Source organism: Procambarus clarkii, chromosome 43 (genome assembly GCF_040958095.1).
Source record: "Procambarus clarkii isolate CNS0578487 chromosome 43, FALCON_Pclarkii_2.0, whole genome shotgun sequence".
NCBI classification, from domain to species: Eukaryota; Metazoa; Arthropoda; class Malacostraca; order Decapoda; family Cambaridae; genus Procambarus; species Procambarus clarkii.
Window position 1 is genome coordinate 36,556,524 of NC_091192.1, and position 27,382 is coordinate 36,583,905.

General features: G+C 47.4%; 2 protein-coding genes across 5 annotated transcripts; one reads left to right on the top strand and one right to left on the bottom strand.

Moving 5' to 3' along the window:
• Positions 1–1,911: 1,911 nt before the first annotated feature.
• Positions 1,912–18,872, bottom strand: LOC138350029 (uncharacterized). Of its 4 annotated transcripts, none has more exons than XM_069300269.1 (5): positions 18,754–18,872; positions 12,214–12,270; positions 9,555–9,943; positions 5,817–5,963; positions 1,912–2,677 (listed from the first exon to the last, which is right to left on the bottom strand). In XM_069300269.1, the coding sequence occupies exons 2-5, from the start codon at positions 12,239–12,241 to the stop codon at positions 2,492–2,494; spliced, it is 750 nt and encodes a 249-aa protein (XP_069156370.1). In that variant the 5' UTR covers positions 12,242–12,270; positions 18,754–18,872; the 3' UTR covers positions 1,912–2,491. The 4 variants fall into 4 exon arrangements, with proteins under 4 accessions (XP_069156370.1, XP_069156368.1, XP_069156369.1 ...); XM_069300267.1 differs by having other exon boundaries at positions 9,555–9,946; XM_069300268.1 differs by having other exon boundaries at positions 9,555–9,946; positions 18,703–18,756.
• Positions 18,873–22,666: 3,794 nt separating this feature from the next.
• On the top strand, positions 22,667–25,006 carry LOC138349956 (putative uncharacterized protein ENSP00000383309). The gene is made up of 2 exons (XM_069299959.1): positions 22,667–22,682; positions 23,544–25,006. The coding sequence occupies exons 1-2, from the start codon at positions 22,667–22,669 to the stop codon at positions 25,004–25,006; spliced, it is 1,479 nt and encodes a 492-aa protein (XP_069156060.1).
• The last annotated feature ends 2,376 nt before the right edge of the window (positions 25,007–27,382 follow it).

Below are 27,382 nucleotides of genomic sequence, written 5' to 3' on the forward strand. Positions count from 1 at the left end.
ACTCTGAGGGCCTGAATCACTCTGAGGGCCTGAGGCACTCTGAGGGCCTGAGGACTTCTTAGGGCTTGAGGCACTTTTAGGGCCTGAGGCACTCTTAGGGCTTGAGGCACTCTTAGGGCCTTAGGCCGTAAGGCACTCTGAGGGCCTGAGTCACTCTTAGGGTTTGAGGCACTTTTAGGGCCTGAGGCACTTTTAGGGCGTGAGGCACTCTGAGGGCCTGCTCTGCCTGGTTTAACTTCCAGGGTGATACATTGTCTGGTCCAACAGCTTTAGTGTCGTCTAGTGATGTTTGTTATTTCTTTACTTCCTCTGTTGTCACCTTAATATTTGTCTGTCTCTCATCTTGGGTCATCTCCTCTTCTAACATTGGGAGCTGCTCAGGCTCGGTTGTGAACACTCCATGGAAACTGGCGTTCAGTACCTCGCAGATTTCCTAGTCAGTTTCTATATATGCCGTTTTTAGCTTTTCCTAGTCTTGTCATTTGGTCGTTCACTGTCATTTTCCTTTTTATATGACAATGTATTTTCTTGGTTGTTTCTTTGATTTGATAGCAATATCGTTATCATAATTTCTTCTCGATGCTCTTTTTTATATTTATGTAATGGTTCCTTGCTCCTTTGGGCCTATTCCTCTTTTCATTTGTCCTTTGACCTCTGTACTTCCTTCACTCTCTCCTGCGATTCATTCTTGCTCCTTGGCACTGTACATTAACCCATAAGTTACTATATTCTCTCATACATTTTCACTTATTGTTGGTATGACAGTCTTCAGCCTCCTGACATCTCCATTTGACTTAGTCCATCATTTCTTGCGTTGTCTTTCCTCTAACTTCTTCCACCCAGTGTACAGTTATCAGATACTATCTTATCCTCGTGCGGTCCCCTTTTCTATTGTCAGGTCTTCTTTCGTGACCCCTTGTCTTGTGGTCATAGTTTTAAGTCCAGTCATATAATCAAACACTAGGACACAATGACCACTGACTCCTAGTAGTATTTATGTTCCAAGTTCTGAGGTTTTCCTCATTCTGAGAAAAGATCGGGTATAATTGTTTTGATGTATCTTCAATTTCTCTTGTGTTATCCCTCACATGTCATGTTAAGAAATTTCTGAAATACACCTTCCATTAATTTTGTTCTCCACGTTTCTTCCTCACCACGGGGATTCCTTGATTCCCAAACACTCTCTCTTTAATTTAGATGCCTCATGACTAGTAGTTTTGCTCTTGTTATGTGAGCTGCTATTGCTGCTCTCTGAAGTTCATCTATACTTGGCTTGTTGTTGTCATCATTATCCTGTCTGGGACTTCTGCTCTTTGGTGGAGGAATGTAGATTACAAGGACCACTATCCTTTTCTCATTTACTGTTAGAGTCCCAGTAATGGAGCCTGTGTATCTGTTTGCTCTTTAATCTTTCTGTTCCTCAAACTTCTACTTTTGCTTTCTAAGGGGTGTCGTCTCGCCTCCATGTCTCTGCATCCTTTCTTTCCTTATTACATGGTATCCCCCAGATAAATTGCATCCTAGATATTTTATTTTAGTTTCCACTATTGCAATTATATCAGGTACTTTTTCATTTAATTTTTATTTTATTTCCTCTTTTTGTTACTACATCAGAATTTGTGTACAATACAGTGAGTATCTACTTGGATACTCTGTTACCAAAATTCACAGAGCTATTCAGTTTCAACTAATGTGTGCTGCACATGAGAGATGGATGCAGTCCTCTCTGTGATGAATTGGTTGTGAGGTCGGAAACGTACAGTAGTAAGAAGGAAGATGACAGTCAGAGGGTGGGGGGGGGGCGGGTATGAGCACATTCGTCTTCAAAGGAATACTTATCACAAAACTATATGGAATATACTAACAACCTCATATCCTAGCATAAACAGGGTGAAGGAAAAATTATATCCATATGTTGCTGTCTTTATTGCATATATTAATTGATCCAGGTACAGTTGTAAACATTAGTAACCCACCTAACCTAACTTGGTAAGCCCTAATGGTATGTGTCAGTGGAACCAGGAGAGCCAGGCTTCTTGACCTCTCTCTCTTGAGAACATCATTCATCACTGTCTCCTGGTTCACTGCCGGCCACCACTGGGGTCCTAGTTGACTCCCTCACCGCCAGTGGGCCTGTGGTTCAGACTTCTACCACTAGAGGGTACTATGGGGACCCCTAGTTGACTCTCGCCGACAGAAGGCCCGGGGTTAACACCGGAACTAGTACCCAAGTGTGGAATTCTCAACCGATCACTTAACAAATACAATAACAATAATGCCCAGAAAAGCTGTATCATCACACGATGAGCGTTAGGAAAGGACTAGCGAAGACAGTCATTGTACAGAGCTATACCCATGCCCACAATGCCCCCTTATTCCCCAAGAGTGACCTGTGAGACCTTCTCTTATCATGCATGCCCTGGGAGGAGAGTCCCATGTCCCCCTTCTCTTGCGTATCTCAGGGGGAACAACTGTTGGGGGTCTTCAGGGACTAGGGGATGTTGAATGTGGCGCCCGAGCCAGCGGACGACGGGGAGAAGTTTTCGCCGAGCTGAGCGTAGCGTTCCTTGCCGTCGCTGTCCCTGATCTTCTTGAAGAAGCTGTCGTTGATGCCATAGAGAGTAGCAGCGGCCTCACACGGCAGAGCTTCCGACTCCCAGGCGCAGGTCAGCGAGTCCTGTGTGATATGCGGCCTCATTATTGTCCTGGCTCTTGTACTCTACTGCCCTAGCTCTTGTACTCTACTGTCCTGGCTCTTGTACTCTACTGTCCTGGCTCTTGTACTCTACTGTCCTGGCTCTTGTACTCTACTGTCCTGGCTCTTGTACTGTACTGTCCTGGCTCTTGTACTCTACTGTCCTGGCTCTTGTACTCTACTATCCTGGCTCTTGTATTCTACTGTCCTGGCTCTTGTATTATACTGTCCTGGCTCTTGTATTCTACTGTCCTGGCTCTTGTTTTCTACTGTCCTGGCTCTTGTATTCTACTGTCCTGGCTCTTGTATTATACTGTCCTGGCTCTTGTATTCTACTGTCCTGGCTCTTGTATTATACTGTCCTGGCTCTTGTACTCTACTGTCCTGGCTCTTGTACTCTACTGTCCTGGCTCTTGTATTATACTGTCCTGGCTCTTGTACTCTACTGTCCTGGCTCTTGTACTCTACTGTCCTGGCTCTTTTACTCTACTGTCCTGGCTCTTGTACTCTACTGTCCTGGCTCTTGTACTCTACTGTCCTGGCTCTTGTACTCTACTGTCCTGGCTCTTGTACTCTACTGTCCTGGCTCTTGTACTCTACTGTTCTGGCTCTTGTACTCTACTGTCCTGGCTCTTGTACTCTACTGTCCTGGCTCTTGTACTCTACTGTCCTGGCTCTTGTACTCTACTGTCCTGGCTCTTGTACTGTACTGTCCTGGCTCTTGTATTCTACTGTCCTGACTCTTGTACTCTACTGTCCTGGCTCTTGTAATCTACTGTACTATACTCTACTCTTTTACACATATAATTCAATTATTAAATTGAATTATATGTGTACTTGCTACATGGTCTATTCAGCTTGGCGTCTTTTTCTGATAATTACACTCGTGGGTGTACATGTCACCTGGATGTACATCACCTGGGTGTACATGTCACCTGGGTGTATATGTCACCTGTGTGTACTTGTCACCTGGGTGTATATGTCACCTGGGTGTACATGTCACCTGGGTGTATATGTCACCTGTGTGTACTTGTCACCTGGGTGTACATGTCACCTGGGTGTATATGTCACCTGTGTGTACTTGTCACCTGGGAGTACATGTCACCTGGGTGTATATGTCACCTGTGTGTACTTGTCACCTGGGTGTACATGTCACCTCTGTGTACTTGTCACCTGGGTGTACATGTCACCGGGGTGTACATGTCACCTGGGTGTACATGTCACCTGGGTATACATGTCACCTAGGTGTACATGCCACCTGGGTGTACATATCACCTGGGTGTACATGTCACCTGTGTGTACATGTCACCTGGGTGTATATCACCTGGGTGTACATCACCTGGGTATACATGTCACCTGGGTGTACATATCACCTGGGTGTACATGTCACCTGGGTATACATGTCACCTAGGTGTACATATCACCTGGGTGTACATATCACCTTAGTGTACATGTCACCTGTGTGTACATATCACCTGGGTGTACATGCCACCTGGGTGTACATGCCACCTGGGTGTACATATCACCTGGGTGTACATATCACCTTAGTGTACATGTCACCTGTGTGTACATATCACCTGGGTGTACATGCCACCTGGGTGTACATGCCACCTGGGTGTTCATATCACCTGGGTGTACATATCACCTTAGTGTACATGTCACCTGTGTGTACATGTCACCTGGGTGTACATCACCTGGGTGTACATCACCTGGGTGTACATGTCACCTAGGTGTACATCACCTAGGTGTACATCTCCTGGGTGTACATCACCTGGGTGTACATGTCACCTAGGTGTACATCACCTGGGTGTACATCACCTGGGTGTTCACTCAGGTGATATGTACTAGGTGTACATATCACCTGGGTGTACATATCACCTGGATGTACATCACCTAGGTGTACATCACCTGGGTGTACACATCACCTGGGTGTACATATCACTTGGGTGTACATCACCTGGGTGTACATCACCTAGGTGTACATCACCTGGGTGTACCTATCACCTGGGTGTACATCACCTAGGTGTACACATCACCTGGGTGTACATCACCTGGGTGTACATCACCTAGGTGTACACATCACCTGGTTGTACATCACCTGGGGTGTACATCACCTGGGTGTTCATCACCTGGGTGTACATCACCTGGGTATTCATCACCTGGGTGTACATCACCTGGGTGTACATCACCTGGGTGTACACATCACCTGGGTGTACACATCACCTGGGGTGTACATCACCTGGGTGTACATCACCTGGGTGTACATCACCTGGGTGTATATCACCTGGGTGTACATCACCTGGGGTGTACATCACCTGGGTGTTCATTACCTGGGTATACATCACCTGGGTATTCATCACCTGGGTGTACACATCACCTGGGTGTACACATCACCTGGGTGTACATCACCTGGGTGTACATCACCTGGGTGTACATCACCTGGGTGTTCATCACCTGGGTGTACATCACCTGCGTGTACACATCACCTGGGTGTACATCACCTGGGTGTACATCACCTCGGTGTACATGTCACCTGGGTGTACATCACCTGGGTGTACATCACCTGGGTGTACATCACCTGGGTGTACATCACCTGGGTGTACATCACCTGGGTGTTCATCACTTGGGTGTACATTACCTGCGTGTACATCACCTGGGTGTACATCACCTGGGTGTACATCACCTGGGTGTACATCACCTGGGTGTACATCACCTGGGTGTACATCACCTGGGTGTACATCACCTGGGTGTACATCACTTGGGTGTACATTACCTGCGTGTACATCACCTGGGTGTACATCACCTGGGTGTACATAACCTGGGTGTACACATCACCTGGGTGTACATCACCTGGGTGTACATCACCTGGGTGTACATCACCTGGGTGTACACATCACCTGGGTGTACATCACCTGGGTGTACATCACCTGGGTGTACATCACCTGGGTGTACACATCACCTGGGTGTACATCACCTGGGTGTACATCACCTGGGTGTACATCACTTGGGTGTACATCACCTGGGTGTACATCACCTGCGTGTACATCACCTGGGTGTACATCACCTGGGTGTACACATCACCTGGGTGTACATCACCTGGGTGTACATATCATCTACTCACCTGACTAAAGATGGTATATTGAGGGCAGATAAAGCTGAAAATGAAGGTAGTCTCTTTGGTGAAGTTGGCAGGGTAAAGCTGTTGTAGTGGCAGACACACGTGGAAGATCTGGCAGTCGTTGTCCTGGTCAGCGTAGTATCCGTACACCTGAGAGGAAGGAGTAACTCTTAGTCTGGCAGACACCTCAGTTACCTCTGTATATGTCTGTTATTGTTGTGGCTGACACCTCAGTTACCTCTGTATATGTCTGTTATTGTTGTGGCAGACACCTCAGTTACCTCTGTATATGTCTGTTATTGTTGTGGCAGACACCTCAGTTACCTCTGTATATGTCTGTTATTGTTGTGGCAGACACCTCAGTTACCTCTGTATATGTCTGTTATTGTTGTGGCAGACACCTCAGTTACCTCTGTATATGTCTGTTATTGTTGTGGCAGACACCTCAGTTACCTCTGTATATGTCTGTTATTGTTGTGGCAGACACCTCAGTTACCTCTGTATATGTCTGTTATTGTTGTGGCAGACACCTTAGTTACCTCTGTATATGTCTGTTATTGTTGTGGCAGACACCTCAGTTACCTCTGTATATGTCTGTTATTGTTGTGGCAGACACCTCAGTTACCTCTGTATATGTCTGTTATTGTTGTGGCAGACACCTCAGTTACCTCTGTATATGTCTGTTATTGTTGTGGCAGACACCTTAGTTACCTCTGTATATGTCTGTTATTGTTGTGGCAGACACCTCAGTTACCTCTGTATATGTCTGTTATTGTTGTGGCAGACACCTCAGTTACCTCTGTATATGTCTGTTATTGTTGTGGCAGACACCTCAGTTACCTCTGTATATGTCTGTTATTGTTGTGGCAGACACCTCAGTTACCTCTGTATATGTCTGTTATTGTTGTGGCAGACACCTCAGTTACCTCTGTATATGTCTGTTATTGTTGTGGCAGACACCTCAGTTACCTCTGTATATGTCTGTTATTGTTGTGGCAGACACCTTAGTTACCTCTGTATATGTCTGTTATTGTTGTGGCAGACACCTCAGTTACCTCTGTATATGTCTGTTATTGTTGTGGCAGACACCTCAGTTACCTCTGTATATGTCTGTTATTGTTGTGGCAGACACCTCAGTTACCTCTGTATATGTCTGTTATTGTTGTGGCAGACACCTCAGTTACCTCTGTATATGTCTGTTATTGTTGTGGCAGACACCTCAGTTACCTCTGTATATGTCTGTTATTGTTGTGGCAGACACCTCAGTTACCTCTGTATATGTCTGTTATTGTTGTGGCAGACACCTCAGTTACCTCTGTATATGTCTGTTATTGTTGTGGCAGACACCTCAGTTACCTCTGTATATGTCTGTTATTGTTGTGGCAGACACCTCAGTTACCTCTGTATATGTCTGTTATTGTTGTGGCAGACACCTCAGTTACCTCTGTATATGTCTGTTATTGTTGTGGCAGACACCTCAGTTACCTCTGTATATGTCTGTTGTGGTTGTGGCAGACACCTCAGTTACCTCTGTATATGTCTGTTGTGGTTGTGGCAGACACCTCAGTTACCTCTGTATATGTCTGTTGTGGTTGTGGCAGACACCTCAGTTACCTCTGTATATGTCTGTTATTGTTGTGGCAGACACCTCAGTTACCTCTGTATATGTCTGTTATTGTTGTGGCAGACACCTCAGTTACCTCTGTATATGTCTGTTATTGTTGTGGCAGACACCTCAGTTACCTCTGTATATGTCTGTTATTGTTGTGGCAGACACCTCAGTTACCTCTGTATATGTCTGTTATTGTTGTGGCAGACACCTCAGTTACCTCTGTATATGTCTGTTATTGTTGTGGCAGACACCTCAGTTACCTCTGTATATGTCTGTTATTGTTGTGGCAGACACCTCAGTTACCTCTGTATATGTCTGTTATTGTTGTGGCAGACACCTCAGTTACCTCTGTATATGTCTGTTATTGTTGTGGCAGACACCTTAGTTACCTCTGTATATGTCTGTTATTGTTGTGGCAGACACCTCAGTTACCTCTGTATATGTCTGTTATTGTTGTGGCAGACACCTCAGTTACCTCTGTATATGTCTGTTATTGTTGTGGCAGACACCTCAGTTACCTCTGTATATGTCTGTTATTGTTGTGGCAGACACCTTAGTTACCTCTGTATATGTCTGTTATTGTTGTGGCAGACACCTCAGTTACCTCTGTATATGTCTGTTATTGTTGTGGCAGACACCTCAGTTACCTCTGTATATGTCTGTTATTGTTGTGGCAGACACCTTAGTTACCTCTGTATATGTCTGTTATTGTTGTGGCAGACACCTCAGTTACCTCTGTATATGTCTGTTATTGTTGTGGCAGACACCTCAGTTACCTCTGTATATGTCTGTTATTGTTGTGGCAGACACCTCAGTTACCTCTGTATATGTCTGTTATTGTTGTGGCAGACACCTTAGTTACCTCTGTATATGTCTGTTATTGTTGTGGCAGACACCTCAGTTACCTCTGTATATGTCTGTTATTGTTGTGGCAGACACCTCAGTTACCTCTGTATATGTCTGTTATTGTTGTGGCAGACACCTCAGTTACCTCTGTATATGTCTGTTATTGTTGTGGCAGACACCTCAGTTACCTCTGTATATGTCTGTTATTGTTGTGGCAGACACCTCAGTTACCTCTGTATATGTCTGTTATTGTTGTGGCAGACACCTACAGTAGCTGCGTCAGACACCTGTGCTTAATAGTCATTGCATCAGAAATCACAATTGTTATTTGTACTGTTGCTCTGTATATATATCAGAACACACACACACACACACACACACACACACACACACACACACACACACACACACACACACACACACACACACACACACACACACACACTCACACACACACACACACACACACACACACACACACACACACACACACACACACACACACTCACACACACACACACACACACACACACACACACACTCACACACACACACACACACACACACACACACACACACTCACACACACACACACACACACACACACACACACACACACTCACACACACACACACACACACACACACACACACTCACACACACACACACACACACACACACACACACACACACACTCACACACACACACACACACACACACACACACTCACACACACACACACACACACACACACACACACACACACACACACACACACACACACACACTCACACACACACACACACACACACACACACACACACACACACACACACACACACACACACACACACACACACACACACACACACACACTCACACACACACACACACACACACACACACACACACACACACACTCACACACACACACACACACACACACACACACACACACACACACACACACACACACACACACACACACACACACACACTCACACACACACACACACACACACACACACACACACACACACACTCACACACACACACACACACACACACACACACACACACACACACACACACACACACTCACACACACACACACACACACACACACACACACACACACACACACACACACACACACACACACACACACACACACACACACACACACACTCACACACACACACACACACACACACACACACACACACACACACACACACACACACACACACACACACACACACACACACACACACACACCTACCCGTCCACTGCAGCTGAAAGTGTCGACAATATTCGTCCTGATAAGGGTAGCATTATCTGGAAGACGAGACAGGAGGCTACCCACAGGCGCAGTCGTTCTCAGCAGCTGGGATCCCGCGGGCGCTGTTCTCAGCAGGTGGCCGATCTGGGCATCTTCCAGGACGGCATTACCACTGGGGAACACCTGGGGTAGCGTCTGGGGTCGAACCCCAAGCTGGATGGGGTTGGCTTGGGGTATGACCTGGGGGCTGAGCTGAGGATTGGCTGCCGGGATGGGGTTGACCACCACTGGAAGACTTCCTTCCCCTTGATCCACTGGGATTGAGTTGGGTACCTCGTTGACGGGCGTACCGAGCTGCCTGGGCGCCCTCCCCAGGGCACCGCCACACGCTGCTACAGACAATAACACAAGTCAGTGCATGGATTATGTCATGCCCGTCTTCACAAATTACTATTCGCTAAGCTTTTCGAGTCCTCACATTTCTCCTAGATAAGCTCCAGGGACTGATATTACCTCTCGTTGAGCTCCAGGGACGATGTCTCCTCGTTAAAGTGTACCGTCGCATATTCGGTAGTTACCCCTTAATGACTCCTAATCTTCAGTGGTACTGGACACTCGCTCGTTGATCCTTCGTTAACAGCAAGATTATTTTACTATTCCTCACTTAATGTTTGAAGGCTAACTTCAAGTTACTATTTAATCCAGACAAGTAATCAAAGATCTTTACTAAAATGCCAGTAGTGACTTTATTATATATACACACACGTGACTGCTGATTTAACAACTATCATAATCGTCTGTATATTTGTAATAAGATAACTGTTATTATTACTATTACTACAGGAAGTATATTTAATGAGCTCACTAAAAGTAAGCAATTATTAAGAAGTAAGAGTAAATATAATAAAATATAATATAATATAATATATATATATATATATATGCCAAAATATAATAAATATTAACGTAAGACAATGAATAAATATAGATAATTTGAGGAAGACAGATTAAGGCTTTACTCACACACTCACGCGGTCATCACCAACGGCGCCGTCTACACCACTGTCCTCAACCTCACCCTGTCCCGCGCCTCACTAACTGTCCCGCGCCTCACTAACTGTCCCGCGCCTCACTAGCTGTCCCGCGCCTCACTAACTGTCCTGCGCCTCACTAACTGTCCCGCGCCTCACTAACTGTCCCGCGCCTCACTAACTGTCCCGCGCCTCACTAACTGTCCCGCGCCTCACTAACTGTCCTGCGCCTCACTAACTGTCCCGCGCCTCACTAACTGTCCCGCGCCTCACTAACTGTCCCGCGCCCCACTAACTGTCCCGCGCCTCACTAACTGTCCCGCGCCTCACTAACTGTCCCGCGCCTCACTAACTGTCCAGCGCCTCACTAACTGTCCCGCGCCTCACTAACTGTCCCGCGCCTCACTAACTGTCCCGCGCCTCACTAACTGTCCTGCGCCTCACTAACTGTCCCGCGCCTCACTAACTGTCCCGCGCCTCACTAACTGTCCCGCGCCTCACTAACTGTCCCGCGCCTCACTAACTGTCCTGCGCCTCACTGTCCCGCGCCTCACTAACTGTCCCGCGCCTCACTAACTGTCCCGCGCCTCACTAACTGTCCTGCGCCTCACTAACTGTCCCGCGCCTCACTAACTGTCCCGCGCCTCACTAACTGTCCCGCGCCTCACTAACTGTCCCGCGCCTCACTAACTGTCCTGCGCCTCACTAACTGTCCCGCACCTCACTAACTGTCCCGCGCCTCACTAACTGTCCTGCGCCTCACTAACTGTCCCGCGCCTCACTAACTGTCCTGCGCCTCACTAACTGTCCCGCGCCTCACTAACTGTCCTGCGCCTCACTGTCCCGCGCCTCACTAACTGTCCCGCGCCTCACTAACTGTCCTGCGCCTCACTAACTGTCCCGCGCCTCACTAACTGTCCCGCGCCTCACTAACTGTCCCGCGCCTCACTAACTGTCCTGCGCCTCACTAACTGTCCCGCGCCTCACTAACTGTCCTGCGCCTCACTGTCCCGCGCCTCACTAACTGTCCCGCGCCTCACTAACTGTCCCGCGCCTCACTAACTGTCCTGCGCCTCACTAACTGTCCCGCGCCTCACTAACTGTCCCGCGCCTCACTAACTGTCCCGCGCCTCACTAACTGTCCCGCGCCTCACTAACTGTCCTGCGCCTCACTAACTGTCCCGCGCCTCACTAACTGTCCCGCGCCCCATTAACTGTCCCGCGCCCCATTAACTGTCCAGCGCCTCACTAACTGTCCCGCGCCCCATTAACTGTCCAGCGCCTCACTAACTGTCCAGCACCTCACTAACTGTCCAGCGCCTCACTAACTGTCCCACGCCCCATTAACTATCCAACGCCTCACTAACTGTCCCTCACACCCCCACCCTGAGGGACGGGCCCCACTTCCTCCCCCCGTCCAAGTGGCCAGTAAGTGTTCGGGTTTAACCGAAGCTCAACCCCGACAAGCACAACTAGGAGAGTACTACACCAAGGCTAAACCTTAACACTGTTCACTAACAGTGTTCAACAGATGAACACTGTTTACTAAATGTTGCACGATTACAGGGGCTCTGATACTTACCCTTGTTAAGCTCCTAGTGGCAGGACAATATGGTGACAATACTCACCAAGGAGGATGGTGATAGCAATGATCATGGTGAAGATCTGGTTACTACTCAACACACCTGTAAATATTGGTTAATTAAGTGTTATAAGGTAACCTCTTTACTTATATTAGAGTTACAAGACATTTTGTTCCGAGTAGCTGAATCTTAAACAACAGCAACATGTTGCAAGATAACCTATTTACTCAGTGTTGCAAGATAACATATTTACTTAGTGCTGCAAGATAACATATTTACTTAGTGCTGCAAGATAACATATTTACTTTGTGTTGCAAGATAACATATTTACTTTGTGTTGCAAGATAACATATTTACTTTGTGCTGCAAGATAACATATTTACTTTGTGTTGCAAGATAACATATTTACTTAGTGCTGCAAGATAACATATTTACTTTGTGTTGCAAGATAACATATTTACTTTGTGTTGCAAGATAACATATTTACTTAGTGTTGCAAGATAACATATTTACTTTGTGTTGCAAGATAACATATTTACTTTGTGTTGCAAGATAACATATTTACTCAGTGTTGCAAGATAACATATTTACTTAGTGCTGCAAGATAACATATTTACTTAGTGTTGCAAGATAACATATTTACTTTGTGTTGCAAGATAACATATTTACTTAGTGTTGCAAGATAACATATTTACTTAGTGTTGAAAGATAACATATTTACATAGTGTTACAAGACAACCTATTTACTTAGTGTTGCAAGATAACCTATTTACTTAGTGTTGCAAGATAACCTGTTTACTTATATTAATGTTGCGAGATAACATGTTAACTCAAGTTTTAATAATTGTAACAATTAGCGTTGCTAGATAACCTGCGGTTGATTAAGATATCATATTAGTGCTGCAAGATAACCTTCGGATCACTAAGTTGTCATATTAGCGTTGCAAAATAACCTTTGGTTGATTAAGTTATCATATTAGTGCTGCAAGATAACCTATTGACTCGTTTTGATAATATGTGATATCTTCGTTCTTGTTACTGCCGTTATGTTTTGGTTGAACACTTGAACGAGAATGAACATGCAAGGCATACGTGTCGTAACTATTGAACACTGAACAGGTGATCACTATACACAGGATAATGAACACTGAACAGGTGATCACTATACACAGGATATTGAACACTGAACAGGTGATCACTATACACAGGATATTGAACACTAAACAGGTGATCACTATACACAGGATATTGAACACTAAACAGGTGATCACTATACACAGGATAATGAACACTAAACAGGTGATCACTATACACAGAATATTGAACACTGAACAGGTGATCACTATACACAGAATATTGAACACTGAACAGGTGATAACTGCATACTGAACAAGTAACCATCCAGCGACTGAATACTGAACTAGCGAGCGCTAGGAAATGAACAGATGAACAATTGCATCACGTAAAAACTGATATTGAATTGGCAAATATTGAACAAATGAACACTGAACACTTAGCAAGCTAACATGTAACATTGAACGAGGAAACAATGGGCACTGAACAAGTGAAAACTGGGTACTGAACATGTGCATACTATATATTGAGGAAGTGAACAAGGAACTTTGCCAGGAAAAAAGGAGCTGAACAAGTGAACGCGGTACTGAACAAGTGAAAATTTAACCTGCGAGCACAGAATACTGAAAATTAAAATATATGAACACCTAACATATGGTCACAATATTGAACAAGAGAATATTAAATGTTAAAACTGATGAACACGAAACATGAAAAATGTGAAACTAAGCAATGAACAGGTATAATTAAGCCTTAAAAACCTAAACAGAATAATTTTAAAAGGCTGAACATTGGGAAGTGAACATGTTTATCAATTCAAACATTAACTGAACTCCTTGAACATTTAAAAACTCGATATTTTGTCAGACAAACAATTGATATTGAACAGATTAACAATGACTACCAAATAAGTGAACACCTGTCATTGATGAGATGAACACTGCTTATTGAACAGATAAACAATGTTCACTGAACAACGATTTCTCTATATGTGGAATTTACTATTTTGTTTAATTTTCTCGATGAACAGGTGAACACTGACCAGTAGTGAAGATTGAAATGTTCAAAATTGAATATTGGTCAGTTGAACGCAAATATTGAACAGTTGAACATTGCTCATTAAATATCAGCAACTGCATGTAGCATTCGAGCACTAGCTGTTGAACAGTTAACTGTATCGGGGGACAGGCAGCCAATATATATATATATATATATATATATATATATATATATATATATATATATATATATATATATATATATATATATATATATATATATATATATATATATATATATATATATATATACCTAACATATGTTAGGTTTATATCGAGGTCCCCCCCTAGGTTTGAATAGCTGATTAACCACTCCCTCCCCCCCCCCTAGGATGTAACCCCACAATAAACTAACTCCTGGGTACCTACTTACTGCTAGGTGAACAGGTGCAGTAGGTGATAGGATATGCGCCCAATCATTTCTGTCCCACCCGAAATTTGAACCCGGAATTCACGAGCGTGAGTCGAGAGCCAACCCGACTGTACTAACGAGACAAACTCCAAGTGCATGTAAACCGGTGAACGATGTACAGATGAACAAGTGAACACTGTATAATGAACATGAAAATCTATATATAACAATGAACAGGGAATAGATGAACTTCTAATTAGCAAACACAACGGGAATGTCAAAAGATTTAAACAGAATGCAACTGTGAACAGGGGGACTAACACCAGGTGAACAGTGGACTAACACCAGGTGAACAGGGGACGAACACCAGGTGAACAGGGGACAAACACCAGGTGAACAGGGGACTAACACCAGGTGAACAGGGGACTAACACCAGGTGAACAGGGGGACTAACACCAGGTGAACAGTGGACTAACACCAGGTGAACAGGGGACGAACACCAGGTGAACAGGGGACAAACACCAGGTGAACAGGGGACTAACACCAGGTGAACAGGGGACTAACACCAGGTGAACAGTGGACTAACACCAGGTGAACAGGGGACTAACACCAGGTGAACAGTGGACTAACACCAGGTGAACAGGGGACGAACACCAGGTGAACAGGGGACTAACACCAGGTGAACAGGGGACTAACACCAGGTGAACAGGGGACTAACACCAGGTGAACAGTGGACTAACACCAGGTGAACAGGGGGACTAACACCAGGTGAACAGGGGGACTAACACCAGGTGAACAGTGGACTAACACCAGGTGAACAGGGGACGAACACCAGGTGAACAGGGGACTAACACCAGGTGAACAGGGGACTAACACCAGGTGAACAGGGGACTAACACCAGGTGAACAGTGGACTAACACCAGGTGAACAGGGGGACTAACACCAGGTGAACAGTGGGACTAACACCAGGTGAACAGGGGGACTAACACCAGGTGAACAGTGGGACTAACACCAGGTGAACAGTGGACTAACACCAGGTGAACAGTGGGACTAACACCAGGTGAACAGTGGACTAACACCAGGTGAACAGTGGGACTAACACCAGGTGAACAGGGGGACTAACACCAGGTGAACAGTGGACTAACACCAGGTGAACAGTGGGACTAACACCAGGTGAACAGGGGGACTAACACCAGGTGAACAGTGGGACTAACACCAGGTGAACAGTGGACTAACACCAGGTGAACAGGGGGACTAACACCAGGTGAACAGTGGACTAACACCAGGTGAACAGTGGCCTATCACCAGGTGAACAGTGGGACTAACACCAGGTGAACAGTGGACTAACACCAGGTGAACAGGGGACGAACACCAGGTGAACAGGGGACTAACACCAGGTGAACAGGGGACTAACACCAGGTGAACAGGGGACTAACACCAGGTGAACAGTGGACTAACACCAGGTGAACAGGGGGACTAACACCAGGTGAACAGTGGGACTAACACCAGGTGAACAGGGGGACTAACACCAGGTGAACAGTGGGACTAACACCAGGTGAACAGTGGACTAACACCAGGTGAACAGTGGGACTAACACCAGGTGAACAGTGGACTAACACCAGGTGAACAGTGGGACTAACACCAGGTGAACAGGGGGACTAACACCAGGTGAACAGTGGACTAACACCAGGTGAACAGTGGGACTAACACCAGGTGAACAGGGGGACTAACACCAGGTGAACAGTGGGACTTACACCAGGTGAACAGTGGACTGACACCAGGTGAACAGGGGGACTAACACCAGGTGAACAGTGGACTAACACCAGGTGAACAGGGGGACTAACACCAGGTGAACAGTGGACTAACACCAGGTGAACAGGGGGACTAACACCAGGTGAACAGTGGACTAACACCAGGTGAACAGTGGACTAACACCAGGTGAACAGTGGACTAACACCAGGTGAACAGTGGGACTAACACCAGGTGAACAGTGGGACTAACACCAGGTGAACAGTGGGACTAACACCAGGTGAACAGTGGGACTAACACCAGGTGAACAGAGGACTAACACCAGGTGAACAGGGGGACTAACACCAGGTGAACAGTGGGACTAACACCAGGTGAACAGTGGGACTAACACCAGGTGAACAGTGGACTAACACCAGGTGAACAGGGGGACTAACACCAGGTGAACAGGGGGACTAACACCAGGTGAACAGTGGGACTAACACCAGGTGAACAGAGGACTAACACCAGGTGAACAGGGGGACTAACACCAGGTGAACAGTGGGACTAACACCAGGTGAACAGTGGGACTAACACCAGGTGAACAGTGGACTAACACCAGGTGAACAGGGGGACTAACACCAGGTGAACAGGGGGACTAACATTAGGTGAACAGTGGACTAACACCAGGTGAACAGTGGGACTAACACCAGGTGAACAGTGGGACTAACACCAGGTGAACAGTGGACTAACACCAGGTGAACAGTGGGACTAACACCAGGTGAACAGTGGGACTAACACCAGGTGAACAGTGGACTAACACCAGGTGAACAGTGGGACTAACACCAGGTGAACAGTGGGACTAACACCAGGTGAACAGTGGACTAACACCAGGTGAACAGTGGGACTAACACCAGGTGAACAGTGGGACTAACACCAGGTGAACAGGGGGACTAACACCAGGTGAACAGTGGGACTAACACCAGGTGAACAGTGGACTAACACCAGGTGAACAGTGGGACTAACACCAGGTGAACAAGGGGACTAACACCAGGTGAACAGGGGGACTAACATTAGGTGAACAGTGGGACTAACACCAGGTGAACAGTGGGACTAACACCAGGTGAACAGTGGGACTAACACCAGGTGAACAGTGGGACTAACACCAGGTGAACAGGGGGACTAACACCAGGTGAACAGTGGGACTAACACCAGGTGAACAGGGGGACTAACATTAGGTGAACAGTGGGACTAACACCAGGTGAACAGTGGGACTAACACCAGGTGAACAGTGGGACTAACACCAGGTGAACAGGGGGACTAACACCAGGTGAACAGTGGACTAACACCAGGTGAACAGTGGGACTAACACCAGGTGAACAGGGGGACTAACACCAGGTGAACAGTGGGACTAACACCAGGTGAACAGGGGGACTAACATTAGGTGAACAGTGGGACTAACACCAGGTGAACAGTGGGACTAACACCAGGTGAACAGTGGGACTAACACCAGGTGAACAGTGGACTAACACCAGGTGAACAGTGGGACTAACACCAGGTGAACAGTGGACTAACACCAGGTGAACAGTGGACTAACACCAGGTGAACAGTGGACTAACACCAGGTGAACAGTGGACTAACACCAGGTGAACAGTGGAAGGTAGGAGAGCACGGGTGCGGGGGAGGGGGAAGGGAGACACAGGGGGAGGCGGAGCTCGCGGACATTACCCCAGGAACTGGTGGTGTTCCAGAGGTCAAGATGGCTTCCTTCCCGGCTGCAGCACCCTCCCTGTGTTCCGTATTAATACCTTTACGGGCTTGTGTATTAGCTCTTGGGTCCCGCCTGTCAACCAAGAGTCACGTGGTGTAGGAAGCTCCTCACCCCCTGGGTTCTGGCATCTATGGGATCCGTGTTTATGGTCATGTTTCTCTACTGGAGAAGTTCCCGCCAATACAACAACGACAGAGTTGGGTTGATGGTTCTCTTCTGTGTTCCTTGTCCTCAGAGTTCTTGGTGTTCTGTGTCTAGATGTACTCACCTAACAGTGCTCGTCTCTCTCTGCTTGTTGGGGTTGAACTGCAGCTCTTGGGTCAGCGGGAAGTATGATGATGTTCCATGTGTAAGAACTCAATACCTCATATAAGGAAGAGTTCGTTAGTGAGCCTCAAGGTGTTGTTGACCACATGGGTCAACAACACCTCTAGCAAGTGTACTTATTGTAGGGTGTGGCTGTCTACCTTATGAGCGAGGGTGTACGTCTTGAAGGGTGTGGCGGTAGTGTTAACACCCTGAGTGTAGCAGAGACTGGAGGGTGAACTACTTACGGTAGAGTTAACACCCTGGGTGTAGCAGAGACTGGAGGGTGAACTACTTACGGTAGAGTTAACACCCTGGGTGTAGCAGAGACTGGAGGGTAAACCCTGGGTGTAGCAGCAACAGCAGGTGAAGGAGCGACTTCTGGAGAGCTGATGGTTGACTGTGAGAGACCCAGAGCTTCCCAGGTTATATATACCAGAGCCGGGAGAGGTTCCAGTGTCTTGACCCATCACCACCACCCCTCCCCATTACCACCACCCCTTCTCATCACCACCACCCCTCCTCATCACCACAACCCCTCCCCACCACCATCACCCCTCCTCATCACTACCACCCCTCCCCATCACCACCACCCCTCCTCATCACTACCACCCCTCCCCATCACCATCACCCCTCCTCATCACTACCACCCCTCCCCATCACCACCACCCCTCCCCATCACCATCACCCCTCCCATCACAACCACCCCTCCCCATCACCACCACCCCTACCCATAACCACCACCACCCCCCTCCCCATCACCACCACCCCTCCCCATCACTACCACCCCTTCCCATCACCACCACCCCTCCCTATCACCACCACCCCTCCTCATCACCACAACCCCTCCCCATCACCACCACCCGTCCCCATCACCACCACCCCTCCCCATCACCACCACCCCTCCCCATCACCACTACCCCTCCCCATCACCACCACCCGTCCCCATCACCACCAACCCTCCCCATCACCACCACCCCTCCCTATCACCATCAACCCTCCCCATTACCACCACCCCTCCCCATGTCCACCACTCCTCCCCATCACCACCACCCCTCCCCATCACCACCACCCCTCCCCATCACCATCAAACCTCCCCATCACCACTACCCCTCCCCATCATCACCACCCCTCCCCATCACCATCAACCTTCCCCATCACCACCACCCCTCTCCTTCAACACCACCCCTCTCCTTCATCACCAGCCGTCTACATCACCACCACCCCTCCCCATCACCACCATAACTCTACTTCACCACCACCCCTCCCCATCTCCACCACCCCTCTCCTTCACTACCACCCTTCCCCATCACCACCACCCCTTTCATTCAGCACCACCTTTCCCCATCATCACCACCCCTCCCCATCACCATCACACCTCCCCATCACCACCACCCCTCTCCTCAACGACAACCCCTCCCCATCACACCCCTCTCCTTCACCACTACCACCACCCATTGTTTAATGTTTTCATACATATGGTCTATCAACCGAAATAAATGATTAGTAGACATTCATTACAGTATAAGACTACATATGTTGGTAATTAAATTTAAAATACAGTTTATCTGAATAGTTGATTCTGGCCTAGACAACCAGGTATGAACACGCATGAGACACGCCAGTCGTTAACTCCTCGTAGGTGAGGCTGGCTTCAACACATGTCCTGGTTTACTAGATAATTGTTATTAATTCTTTGTCTTCAGTTACACCTGTTAAAGGACACTCACAATAATAGAAGTAATCCTAAATACAACAGTTATATCAGGGGGAAATATAGTTATTTATGAGATAACATCCAATATTTATCTTGTTTGTTTTGTTCACTCACTAGCAGCCTACCCGGTTTACCCTAATCTCCTACATTACTGGCGAGGAGTGAATAGATAACCGGGTTTGGAATCAGGACAATTTCCTCTTTTGTAGACGATGAATGTGTTGATAATGGGAGCACTTTACATCCCATAACACTACGTCCAAAGGTTATAATTGTGGAACTCATTCTGTTCCATGCGAGACTTGTTATGTTAAATTAATAATTACGACTTCCGGTCTCCCTCCCACTGATGCATCCGGCTGTTCACCAGATGCGTTTTATCAAGTGGAAAGAGAGCCCACATTTACTCTATTTTAGTAGTGATAATTGAGTAAGTTAAAGGGAAATGTTTTTATGATGTTTACAGTCCAGAGACTGTGGTTGTAAAAGGAACTCCCATTAATATAGTTGGCGAATTTTATGGTGACATATGGCAATAATATCCACGTTTTCTTCCAGGGAAATTCCACTAGCTCTCGTTTTCTTTGAGTTATTGAAAGTTGGTTAATAGTGTCCGTTTTCTGACCACCCTTCCCTATCACCACCACCCCACTCTATCACCACCCCTCCTTATCACCACCACCCTATTCCTTTACAACCACCCCTCCCTATCACCACCACCCCTCTCCTTAACCACCACCCCTTTCCATCACCCACCACCCCTCCTTATCACAACCACCCTTCCCTTTCACCACCACCCCTCCCTATCACCACCACCCAACTCCACCACCACTCTTTCCCATCACCTACAGTGTTATGAATGTGTCTGCCAGTGTTATGAATGTGTCTGCCAGTGTTATGAATGTGTCTGCCAGTGTTATGAATGTGTCTGCCAGTGTTATGAATGGGTCTGCCAGACAGTATTATGAATAGATCTGGCAGGCTATATTTTGAATAGGAGCCATCTATGAAAATGCTTCAAACAGCATCTAGATTTCAGATCGGTGCTTGTTATCAAAGAATTGTAATGATCAAATAGCCTAGTTAATTTTACAAGTTTACACTGATAACATACAGACATGATTTGTTGAAATGCCTGCAATCATATTCAGTATAGGTAATTCTAAAACGTTATTCTCTAAACGATTTTATCTGTGTTTCTATATTCTTTTCCGTAATACGGTATTATACATTCTCCCACTATCCTCTCTGTTTGAAGTAAACAGGAGATAAAGTGATAGCGACGGCACAAGGTCAATAATCATACAATAGTTGTGATACAAAGTAACTTAATCTGACGACTAAAAGTATATGGATAACGAAGAAAGAAAACAGGGAATATTACTAATTTATTTGAATTAAAGAGACCGGTTCTGTAACGGTAAATTTTGATGTAATTGACCTTACAATTTTTTTAAGTTTTGGTACAATAGTTATTGTGAAGTGGGAGCACAGGGTCTTGACCTGACCCAGGAGGACACCAGAAGGTGACTAGCGAGACAAGAGGTACTTGTGGATGCAGCCACCAAGATCGTGTCTCCAGAGACGGGATTCCGCTGGTGTGTGGCAGCCAGGCCTGGGGCTCTTCCACGGATTCCTCGTATAGAGATCGCTGGTCTGGAACCACATCAATTGGCCAGGTCGACGAGACGTCAGCGAGGGCAGTTAATGCGTGACAACCCCAGAACAACTGCCACCTGAGGCAGATTCTAACATTTCATCAGGGAGAAGGAGTTAGTAATTACCAGAACTGTAAAGAGAAGCGTCGGAAAAGTAACAGCGTACTGATGCTGGACAAGTGGACAAGCTACATGCAAGAAAAATATAACTTAAGAGGACCCATGGACGTACGCGAGGCTGCGCTAACAGTTCTATGTCTCAGAACATTTTGTGGGAATAATTCTGATGTACAAAATTGACATTTATATTTGATGAATCTATTGTTGGCGTAAGTACTCCCAGTGCGTACATCCGCGTACATGAGTAGCTGTGAACTACCAGGGATAAGACGAGGGGGGGCAGCTCTCCGAAACGCTGGGGGTTGTCTTATGCTTACTTGTGATATATTAACATTTCTGTGTGGAGTAAAGAGCTATTATTCATAAAATGTTCATAACTGATAATTGTGGTTTGGCTGCAAAGTCTATGATTATTATGATTGTGAATGAGTGTCTTTATTTCCTATGAATTGCTTCACAATTGTTGTTAATAATTACAATTTGTAAAGAAAGTTACAAACTATTACTTTTCTGACTCTGGTTTCCGTAACGTTGCTGAAGTCAGGAGTAATTACGCTCTGAAGTATAACCGCAGACTATCTAAATCATATTTGAATTTTAAAGCAAATTGCTTTCCTTATAAAGCTACATGTTTATGCTAACTTTATCATTCCCAGATATATTTATATTAATTAACTTTATTTTTATGTCCACGCAAGTTTACACGTATCTCCGTTGATGTTTGCTGAGCTAGGCAAGTTTACACGCATCTCCGTTGATGTTTGCTGAGCTAGGCAAGTTTACACGCATCTCCGTTGATGTTTGCTGAGCTAGGCAAGTTTACACGCATCTCCGTTGATGTTTGCTGAGCTAGGCAAGTTTACACGCATCTCCGTTGATGTTTGCTGAGCTAGGCAAGTTTACACGCATCTCCGTTGATGTTTGCTGAGCTAGGCAAGTTTACACGCATCTCCGTTGATGTTTGCTGAGCTAGGCAAGTTTCTGTATATGCTGATACTGAACACTATACCAAGGGGAGGGAAGACATGTTCGTGGGTGTGAGGTGATAGAGCCGGTGTTCTACAAGGAGTCCGTCCTCACACCAAATCCATTACCATTAGAAACCTCAACCCCCCCCCCCCCCTCAAACTTAAACCACCTTGATAGTTATCTAGATATATGTGATAGTCTAAATCATATTACGGTTCCAGTAATAGTCTAAATGTTAACTAGGAACTGAACCTTTGCCTTAAACAGAGATTATTCTCAAGCTATAACTTTACTGTATTATAAATCGTTGGTTTAAAATATTAAACGTGGATGCTGAAAATGTTTTCTTTGAAGAATTAGGTTTTCTATAAACGAAATTCTTGGGTATACTGAAATAGTTTAAATGCTATATTTCACATTATTGACAATAATACACCATATTAACCTAATTATGCAAACATAATTAAACTTAACCTAATCAAACCTTACTTTAATGTACCTTAAACCTAATCTTGTCATGGATATAGAGAATACATAATAGCACTAATTATGTAGACGTTCTCAATACATTCTCGTGAGCTTATTCCTCCCTGAGGACACGTTGCCTACACGTGTGTGTTTATAGTCGCAGGGCAAGACAAGGGAGACCCCACAGTCCTGGCACGACTGCCCACACCAGGCCGTGCACGCCTGCCCACACCAGGCCGTGCACGCCTGCCCACACCAGGCCGTGCACGCCTGCCCACACCAGGCCGTGCACACACCAGGCCGTGCACGACTGCCCACACCAGGCCGTGCACGCCTGCCCACACCAGGCCGTGCACGCCTGCACACGCCAGGCCGTGCACACACCAGGCCGTGCACGCCTGCACACGCCAGGCCGTGCACACACCAGGCCGTGCACGACTGCCCACACCAGGCCGTGCACGCCTGCCCACACCAGGCCGTGCACGCCTGCCCACACTAGGCCGTGCACGCCTGCCCACACCAGGTCGTGCACGCCTGCCCACACCAGGCCGTGCACGCCTGCCCACACCAGGTCGTGCACGCCTGCCCACACCAGGCCGTGCACGACTGCCCACACCAGGTCGTGCACGCCTGCCCACACCAGGCCGTGCACGCCTGCCCACACCAGGCCGTGCACGACTGCCCACACCAGGCCGTGCACGACTGCCCATACCAGGCCGTGCACGACTGCCCACACCAGGCCGTGCACGCCTGCCCACACCAGGCCGTGCACGCCTGCCCACACCAGGTCGTGCACGCCTGCCCACACCAGGCCGTGCACGACTGCCCACACCAGGTCGTGCACGCCTGCCCACACCAGGCCGTGCACGCCTGCCCACACCAGGCCGTGCACGACTGCCCACACCAGGTCGTGCACGCCTGCCCACACCAGGCCGTGCACGCCTGCCCACACCAGGTCGTGCACGCCTGCCCACACCAGGCCGTGCACGACTGCCCACACCAGGTCGTGCACGCCTGCCCACACCAGGCCGTGCACGCCTGCCCACACCAGGTCGTGCACGCCTGCCCACACCAGGCCGTGCACGACTGCCCACACCAGGTCGTGCACGCCTGCCCACACCAGGCCGTGCACGCCTGCCCACACCAGGCCGTGCACGACTGCCCACACCAGGTCGTGCACGCCTGCCCACACCAGGCCGTGCACGCCTGCCCACACCAGGCCGTGCACGCCTGCCCACACCAGGCCGTGCACGACTGCCCATACCAGGCCGTGCACGCCTGCCCACACCAGGCCGTGCACGCCTGCCCACACCAGGCCGTGCACGCCTGCCCACACTAGGCCGTGCACGCCTGCCCACACCAGGCCGTGCACGCCTGCCCACACCAGGCCGTGCACGACTGCCCACACCAGGCCGTGCACGCCTGCCCACACCAGGTCGTGCACGCCTGCCCACACCAGGCCGTGCACGCCTGCCCACACCAGGTCGTGCACGCCTGCCCACACCAGGCCGTGCACGTCTGCCCAGATCAGGCCGTGCACGCCTGCCCACACCAGGCCGTGCACGTCTGCCCACACCAGGCCGTGCACAACTGCCCATACCTGGCCGTGCACGACTGTAGACAAAGACCGGTATGGGGTCCTATATCTTCCTTTATCCAGGATCTCGAAGGTCGAGCACAAGATACCGACCATTGTGTAATTGTGTTATGTTATTACGGGGGTGGAGAACCGGTTTACCCCAAGAGTCAGAGCTTCATTAGTGCGTCGTTACGGTAGAACCAGTCTATGGCTGCTGGCTATTGGCCGGTTCGTCCCTTTGTGGGAGGAGCGTGCAGCCTGAGTTTCCACTACTGGCAACCGTCTAGGGGTGAGTCTAGACAGGTACTAGACAGGTACTGGTACATAGTGGGTAGTGTGGTAATATGTATTAGTAAATTGCTACTTAATGTTCGTTCAAAAAGGCGGTGGTTGTAGGTGTTGTAGTGTTGGGCAGGTGTGGATGCCAGGCCGGTAGATGTGAGGTGTTGAGCTGCGATACACATCCCCCTGTGTTCACACACACACACACACACACACACACACACACACACACACACACACAGAGGCCGTGTGTGGGGGCCTCGTAGCCTGGTGGATAGCGCGCAGGACTCGTAATTCTGTGGCGCGGGTTCGATTCCCGCACGAGGCAGAAACAAATGGGCAAAGTTTCTTTCACCCTAAGTGCCCCTGTTACCTAGCAGTAAATAGATACCTGGGAGATAGTCAGCTGTCACGGGCTGCTTCCTGGGGTGTGTGTGTGTATGTGTGTGTGGTGTGGAAAAAAAAAAGTAGTTAGTAAACAGTTGATTGACAGTTGAGAGGCGGGCCGAAAGAGCAAAGCTCAATCCCCGCAAAAACACAACTAGTAAACACACACACTATAATAACATCACACAATATTTGATAACATCAGCGGCATATGCCAAGCTGGCCAACATACGAACGGCATTCAGAAACTTGTGTAAAGAATCATTCAGAACTTTGTATACCACATATGTCAGGCCAATCCTGGAGTATGCAGCCCCAGCATGGAGTCCATATCTAGTCAAGGATAAGACTAAACTGGAAAAGGTTCAAAGGTTTGCCACCAGACTAGTACCCGAGCTGAGAGGTATGAGCTACGAGGAGAGACTACGGGAATTAAACCTCACTTCGCTGGAAGACAGAAGAGTTAGGGGGGACATGATCACCACATTCAAGATTCTGAAGGGAATTGATAGGGTAGATAAAGACAGTCTATTTAACACAAGGGGAACACGCACAAAGGGACACAGGTGGAAACTGAGTGCCCAAATGAGCCACAGAGATATTAGAAAGAACTTTTTTAGTGTCAGAGTGGTTGACAAATGGAATGCATTAGGAAGCAATGTGGTGGAGGCTGACTCCATACACAGTTTCAAGTGTAGATATGATAGAGCCCAATAGGCTCAGGAACCTGTACACCTGTTGATTGACGGTTGAGAGGTGGGACCAAAGAGCCAGAGCTCAACCCCCGCAAGCACAATTAGGTGAGTACAATTAGGTGAGTACACACACACACACTCACACACAAGCACATACACACACGTCTGTTGAAATCGATCTCATCTGCTCATAATGGGGACTTTAATCATGGAAGGATAGACTGGGAAAACGAGGAACCACATGGAGGTGAGGAAACATGGAGAGCGAAACTGTTGGAGGTGGTGACTAGAAACTTTTAAGTTAGCATGTCAAGGGTCCCACGAGAATGAGAGGCAATGATGAACCAGCAAGACTCGACCTAGTATTCACTCTGAACGATTAAGACATAAGGGAAATCGGTCTTGAAACCCCCGTGGGTATGAGTGATCACAGTGTACTGTTGTTTGAGTATCAGGTCGAAGAAGGGTTAATGTACTCAAGGAAGGGACCATAAAGCAAGAGGCCGGCATTTTGGAAGGGAGACTATGTGGAGATGAGAAAATTCCTAACTCAAATACCTTAGGAAACAGAGCTCAGAGGAAAGACGGTTCAAGACATGATGGACTACATCACACGGAAGTGTAAGGAGGCAGCAGACAAGTTCGTCCCAGTCCAAAAGGAAAAAAAGGAAATGCAGATAAGAAACCCATGGTTTAATCAGAGTTGTAAGCTAGCAAAGCAACTAAATGAAAGGGCATGGAGAAACTATGGAAACAATAAAACACTAGAGAGTAGAGCAAGATACCAGAGCGCCAGGAATGAATACGTCAGGGTGAGAAGAAAGGTAGAGAGGCAATTTGAAAATGACACAGCGAGCATGGCAAAAACTCAACCCAAACTGCTGCATAGCCACATCAGGAGGAAAACAACAGTGAAGGAACAGGTAATGAAACTGAGGATAGGGGCAGAAAGATTAACAACAAACAACAAGGAAGTGTGCGAGGAACTCAATAAGAAATTCCAGGAGGTTTTCACCTCAGAGCAAGGACAAGTCCCAGAAATAAGAGAGGGAA